The sequence below is a fragment of the Microtus ochrogaster genome, chromosome X (genome assembly GCF_000317375.1).
Source record: "Microtus ochrogaster isolate Prairie Vole_2 chromosome X, MicOch1.0, whole genome shotgun sequence".
Taxonomy (NCBI): domain Eukaryota; kingdom Metazoa; phylum Chordata; class Mammalia; order Rodentia; family Cricetidae; genus Microtus; species Microtus ochrogaster.
Window position 1 is genome coordinate 25,049,203 of NC_022026.1, and position 7,587 is coordinate 25,056,789.

The following is a 7,587-nucleotide window of genomic DNA, read 5'->3' on the forward strand; positions in this document are numbered from 1 at the left end:
TCTTTTACTATGGGCAAAGATGTGAATCAAAACATTTTCCTTATGAGTAGAACCTTTGAGGTACATGCCTTGTAATCCTAATATTCAGGAGGCCAAGGCAAAGAATGCTAGCCTGTAATGTGCCTCAAAAAAAACCAAGGAAGGGGGATATAGCTTAGTGGCAGAACACTGGGCTAGCATGTGAAAGGCCCTGGGTTTGACCCTCAGCACTATAAGATGGTGACATCCTTATGGGGTTAAAGTGTTAGATGATGATAATACATGAAAATCCACAGCAGATTAAGTTTCAACTTCATTTACTATTTATACTTCTAAGTTATTCTTCACTCTTGCCCATAAGCAATTGTTCTCAACAAGACTGTCCAAGATACCATGTTCCTTCAACATTAATGATACCTATGACTACTACCCTGTAGGCTTGGGTTGACAGTCATCCAAAAAATAGCACTTTGATAGCCAGAGTCAGAACCTTCTCAGCTGTTCTCAGAAACATGCACTCTTCTAGGTTTCAGCCTTCCAAATTAGACACAGGGATGTCCTTCTACCCACACTGTCCTGTCTCGTAATCTAATTGTTCTCCAATATCCTCAGATAATTGCTTTGAAGCCATTTTCAGCGAGAAAGTCTACTAAAGGCATTGTACTTCCCAGCACAATAAGCTCTACCTTCACAGCACAAGTTTTCAATTGCTGTTTGCTGCAAGAAACTTTTCTTCACTCATTGATGTCTTAGTTGTGCTTATGGGCTTGACAACTGCATTTGATTACAAAAAGGCTGGTGTGAAGTGAGAAGACACAATGTATTAAGGATTAATACAGAGCTTGGCATACCATGTTTGCTCAATAAGTATGATTTCCCTTTTCAAACTTGTTTCACACAATTCTACATTTGTCTCTTTAGAATATAGGTATCATCTTCCATCAATACAGTATAAGTATTTCTGTACCTTCAGTAAAAAAAAAAAGGCACAAATTGCCCCTTTCCAGTGTTTTTATTGACACATATAACATTCACAAACCATTTTACAGGTTTCTTTGCACAGGTTTATTGTTTATAGAAAAGACCAGGATTAAAGTAGAATACCAAAGAAGACCAGAAATGAACAAGCTTCATTAAGGCAAAGTCTTCTTTCTCTTCACATTTACCCAAATAGAAAGGCATTCAGTTCTCGAATGACTTTAATCTTAAATCTTAGAAATATACCCAGTACCCTATGTGACCAGATACATCCCTATACTATAAACACCTGAAGAGATGTTACATTTTGAGGCATTAACCATCTCTCTAGGAAAAGGAAAAGAAGTTGTGTCTTCAAACTTTGAGGAAAAAACAGACTATGTATATGTGAAACAGGAAATTGTAAAGTAGTAAAAAGAACAAGACACATCTGTCTCCAGTCAGTTCTAGGGTGCAAAGGTTAGTAACAGAAGACACACCCCAGGAAGGAATGCATTCATTTCATGTGCCTAACAGTGCAATTCAAACTGCATCTCATCTAATGTGTTCTTACTATAACTTCACTTCCTGCAGGACCTTGGACAATTACTTAAATTTCTGTGCCTCAATATTCTACTGTAAAATAAGAATTATAGTATATTCTGTTGAGGAGTGGAGGAAATAGAGCAAGCACTACAAATAGTACCTGGCCAGAAGAATGGACAGAAAGTAGACTAGTAGTTGCAAGGACTGAAGGTGACTAGAGACCAGGAGTGATTGGTTTCTCTGCAGTGATAAAGACAGACTTTCTCAAGTTAGATAGAAGACATGGTTGTGGAACTCTAAATATAGTAACAATCACTGAATTGTACACTTTGGAAAAAATGGGTTTCATGGTAAAGTGTACTTGAATAAAGCTATTACAAAAAGTCTTTTAAAAGTAGAATAGTAAACTGATATATATATATACATATATAAGTGCCCAATAAGTGTTAGCTATTAATAATCATAAAATTATTGTCCCTGTCAGTTCTATACTCGTAACAAAAGCACACCAAATCTAGAAAAGGATCTCTAATTTACATACATGGATCAAACAACATTCATACATTTATTTCCACCCAACCATCTCAGAAACTGACAGCCTAGTTAAGGATCACTTCAGTGCTCAAACCGGACTAAAACATCAGCATGCAATGGATAACTTGATGGTACCCGAAAATATCAACTGACAAATTTTCATTCTCATCTCCAGAAATAGGCAGGCATCTCAAATGTAGTAAATCAATAGACTATATCCCCAAGTTCAGACTCACTAGCCTTCTAATCACATTTCTGGGGGTACTATTTATAAAAGACATAGTCAACAGAAAAGATTACCAGTCTCATGCTATTTTACTTTGCCCAACAAAAAAATTCCTACAACACAACGAAAAGATCAAATTTAACTTACATATCTTTGAGGCCAAAATCCAAACAAAACATACACACACACCAAAAAAAATCAATATTTGATGATGACTTTCAAGACCATTCAGAACATTTAAATATGTTGTCATCGATAGAGTTTTTGTAATCTGAACACTAATTAAATCAAAGTTTTCAACCTTCCTTTTGCTATATAACAAGAGTATCATGGTCTCAGATGTAGAAGCAGCAGGTGATCATTCAAGCTGGCTATGATACCCACGCACATTCTGCAGGGATACTCAAAAGTTTGAAATTCATCAGAAGCATGAAATGTCAACAACCTAGGACAGGAGTTCCTCTGTTGGAGGCTTCTGCCCTTTCAGTCTTCATTTCTAAAATCAACCTTTGCAGCAAACCAGGAAAAGCTATATTACAGCTTCCAGACTCAGGACTTCACTTGCCACAGAAAGCAAGACCTTTTGCATATATTAAAAATAATTATATTCTTTAATCATTCAATTATAGAAAAGAGTAATCAATCCTACAGCTTAGCCACTTTTGTTGGCAATGCCAAGGATTGAAGCAAGAGTACTGTGCATGCCTGGCAATGCTCTACATGGAACTACACCCCCAGCCCTATATTTCAACTACACAAAACCATTCTCAAGTCACCCAAGAGCAACAAGACCAATAGGACCACGCTGCCTTAGAGCCAATGTGCTTAACCCTCCAAATCCCCATAAATCGTGGCCTTCGGAATTTCAGAGTAAATGTTTCACCTGAGTAAAATCCAGTAGAGACTAAATCTCCTTTGAGAAGTATAGTTACCTCTTCAATATTATAATTACTTGGGTGGATTACAAACAACAACTTATGAAAGATATTTGAGTGGGAAGCTTAAAATTTTTCAGAGAGTGGAAAGAGATAGTTTATGACAAATCTCAAAAATTTTTCCTTTAGTAGCTCAAGAGTAAAACACTCAATTTATCCTCACAGGGTTTATAATTTAAAAGATAAATTATAATGAATTCAAATATATACCCCCAAACCTTTAGACGAGGCTGGAACAGAGAAGATAAGCCCAGTAATGCTTGGTAACTCATCCCATATGAACCCATTTGGCCTAGTGTTGCTCATTTGGTTACTCTGAGAATGGGGAAAATTATGTTTTTATAATCATATATTTATATGAAGGTAGTCTTTAAATACAAAATTAATAAATATTTAAACTCTATGATAAAGAAAACACACTAATAAGAATTGCTATCACTATAAGCAACTGCATATTTACAATGAATGGTCTCTGACTCCTAATCTTTGTCTATTAGAGTTCTTCAACTGAAACATAGAAGGCAACCGTTCTTACTGCCTTATAGGAGTCCTGTTTAGTTGAGATCAGCCTGTCTCAGATGTTCTGTTCCCTGAAAAGCCTTCACATTTGTGTGCATAAATATTAGAGTACAGGTAGGTGCACATGTGCAAAATGTACATATCTAAGGGGGAGCTAATTAGGTTTACAAATAATGTCTAAAATACAAAATCAATTGCTATTCCCCAGCCAAAACAAACAAAACAAAACTATGTATATATATATATATAAAATGAAAAAAACTGCTGAGCCCACTACAGGAAAGGCATCAGCTGTAAACTCAACTCAACCTTTGCCACGTTACATAGACATCCTTCTGTTACCTAGGCCTCAGAACACTAGATTTGGTGTCCATTGGATAAATGCACACTTCTGTTGTAGCCTTTCTTTCTAGTCTGAGGCTGGACCATACAAAATAATGAATAGGTCCGTTTAGCTATGTAATATATAACTATACCTTAAAAGAAGGTGCCCACATGACAATATGTATTACAAACTACGAACCTAGATTTCTATCTTCTTCTACTTAGAAAAGCCCAAACATTGAACCACTGAGAACTTCGAAGGAAAGTTGCATGTATGACTGCTAGCACTGTATATTCAGGTTATGGAAGAAAGATTAAAAACTAGTCTTAACCGAGGTATTGTTACACATGACAAAAAAGTAACTATACAAAAATACTTTTTAAAAGCTCATTCTTAAATGTCATTTGCTTAAAAACAAACAAAGTATAGCACTACCTCTGATCAAAATCTGAAAATTAGTTAATACATATTTTCTCCTCCCACATCTATAAATCTCCTACCTAACCTCTATCTTTGCCCTCTTAAGTTTGGGGGAGAAAAGAAAAAGAAAATGGATACAGAATATTACTATTTATGAAAAGAGGCATATTCTAATAGTCATAAGGCAATGTGTTTAAGAGTTGCACCTGAACAAATATTCTCCAAGCTGAAGATGGTTACTAAACCCTTTTTAATTTGCAGAGTGGATCCACTTGCTCTTCGGGTCACTGGTTGTCACCCTAATGGATCATAGTAACTTCATCATGCCTTAAGGAGGCATTTTGCTATGTGTGGTATGCACATGTATTTGAAAGAAATAACATTAAGAGGAAAAGGACAGCCTTGCAAATATCAGTTCCTTATATAAATGACAACAGTACTACGTGGCTCCCTTTTAATACCTCGAGAATTGAATAAGAGAGTGGGGAAGTTGGTCGTGGTAAACTGTTCTTTCGGGTGAGCCTTCAGTTCACTGGTTTTCAATGTCTGTATCCAGATCCACTATGGAGTGAACGTGAGTATCATCCAACTGATCACGAAATAGAATAAGAAGACTGGATACACAGCGAGAGCTTTCCGATTGGGTGGCTGGCTGTCAGCAAGAAAAGCTGTAGATGCTAAAGAAAACCAAAAGGAATATTTAATATTATCATGTTATCAGAACTACTAATATTTACCAAACTCCAATGTGAACACAGAAGTACACTAAAAGTTCAGTTTCATTTGTGGCCCCTTAGAGAACAATAAGTTCAGTTATAGGGCAGGAATGTATGGCTCTGTGGCAGAGCACTTGCTTAGCATGCACAAGGCCCTAGGTTCCATTCATAATAACACACACAAGCAGAGATCACATATCTGTCATCTTCCAATAGCCCAGGGCAGCTTCTTTCAAATACTAAAGCTTCAAAAGTTTTTAACTATTCTGGATAGAAATCCTTCTTATGCAGGGTTCTTGGTCTTTTGTGGAAAGTTACTGCAAGTTACCAGCTCTCTTTAAAGTGCTATTCTGTTCATCTAAGAAAAGCTTACTCATCCTCTTACTCAACAAAAACAACCCCTACAGGTTAGGCAGAGTGGTGCAGGTCTATAATCCCAACAATTTGGGAGGCAAATGCAGGATGATTATGAGTTTAAGGCCAGCCTGAGTGAGATAGAAGGTTGAGATCCTGTCTAAAAAAATGTGGTGATGTACAGCTTTTTTGTTCTGTTCTCTGGGACAGAGGCTTGAACTCGGGCCTGAAAGTGCTAAAGAAGCACTCTACTATAAGTACTACTATAATTCCCAGTCTCATTTGAAAAGTTTTATTCTGAGACAGGGTATTGCTAACTGTCCAATCTGGTTTTGAACGGCAATCTTCTTGCCTCAATCTCCAAAGTAGATGGGATTGTAAGTGCACACTACCATGCCCAGAGACTGTCCACATCTTCTAAGTTCAGATGTCCAGCTCACATCACACGGACACCATCACCTTCAAAATTTTCTTAGAACAGCAGGTTCTATGGCTGCTATGTTCATTTCACAGCAGAATTTAATTGTTCATAATCGGCTCTTCATTTTTAACCCATGGTTTTATCAATTCTGGTACTATACATATAAGTACATACTCACCGATCACAGACCAAGCAAACATTACCACTACCACAAAAAGCCGAATCATAAAATTTATTGGGCCCTGCCCTGCCAAAAGCACCAGCCGGCAAATCAGCATTGCAACAGTCAAAGGAAGTACGCAGTATCCCAGCACACATAGGCTCTGAAAGAAAGAACTACACGCATCCACAGATCATAAGTATCATCGAATGGTACAAGACACATCTTATTGCACAGATGCCTCACAGATTTGATGGACTATTGCCTCCTTCTGGCTATCCTATCTATATCTTTACCCTGATGGTAATTTAGTAAGACTAGTTTCCTGTATCATATACTTTCATATTCTCTATACTCTTCCTGTTCCCCTCTTAGGTCCCTTAGTAGTCAATTTTCTAATATCAGATGATCTGCTCGAATTACTAGAGATCTCCCATTGATTCTCTAATGTGGTTCTTAATCCACTTTAGTTAGAGACAAATTTGAGAATGTCTTTACCATAGGTTCCCCCAAAACGCATGTATCTTAAGTAAATTTGCTTACAACTTCAAGGTTTACAGAGAAAATCTGAAGTTCATCACTGAACTCTAAAATTTATTTCAATTGAGTTGCTGCTCTATTTTAATGGTATTAAATATATATTATTTGGTCATTAAGTCAAATTTTCTTTAAAGAAAAATATCAAAATAGTACTGTTTCCCTAAAATGTACGATACGCTACCTAGCAAAGAGGAAAAGGGTACATATAATGATACTTACATGTTTCCGCCAAGAAGTTTTGAATTGAGTGTAATTGTGACTGCTCCAAACCAGACAACAACAAAAACTTCTGCAAATTGTGGTCCTCCATCTTTTTCTCCATCCACAGAACCCTTTTGTAGCATTCTAAGAAACAGCATGCAAAACAACATAATCTTTTATACAAAGCTACAAAAGCATGCTTCTCACCAGATTGCTAGGGCATACGGCATCTGAACATCTGTAATGTGTACTTTGCGTTGTAAGAGAAACATCAATAGAATCTGGTAAGGCTTTCTTATTTAAAATCCAAATGCCTAAGGACTGTAAGAAGATTAAGGCAGAAGGCTGGCGAATTAAAAGAAAAGAATGTACCTTTTTAGTGAAGATTACTCAGTGGTAGAGTATCTCCCTAGCATGCAGGAGGCCCTGGGTCACATTCCCAAGCAAAACAAAAAGGAATTTTTATTTAAGAGTTTAGGTGAAAAGTGAGATTTTTTTTTCCACACTGGGCCTCTAAGATTACAACATAGTATCAGGTGTAGCTGCCATAACAAAAAGGGCCTTCCAGTCATCAGATCAGTACTCTGTGTATTTGGATTGCTTTCCTAGCTGTTAGTAAATCTGAATGCTTGTTTGCTTGCTTGTCTTTTAAACAAGATCTGCTTGTGTGGCCTAGGCTGGACTTTAACTTGTTATCTTCCCGCCTCAGCACCAGGATTATAAGCAACATGCTCAGCTATCAATTTGTAATTCC

General features: G+C 36.9%; 1 protein-coding gene across 1 annotated transcript in view; it reads right to left on the reverse strand.

Moving 5' to 3' along the window:
* Positions 1-972: 972 nt before the first annotated feature.
* The window catches only part of Yipf6 (Yip1 domain family member 6), a 16,219-nt gene continuing 9,604 nt past the window's right edge, over positions 973-7,587 (reverse strand). Inside the window, exons 5-7 of the mRNA XM_005358628.3 lie at positions 6,852-6,977; positions 6,111-6,268; positions 973-5,118 (exon numbers count right to left, since the gene is read on the reverse strand). Coding sequence (XP_005358685.1) covers positions 5,003-5,118; positions 6,111-6,268; positions 6,852-6,977 — 400 coding nt within the window. The 3' untranslated portion in view covers positions 973-5,002. The remainder of the gene's footprint in view (positions 5,119-6,110; positions 6,269-6,851; positions 6,978-7,587) is intronic.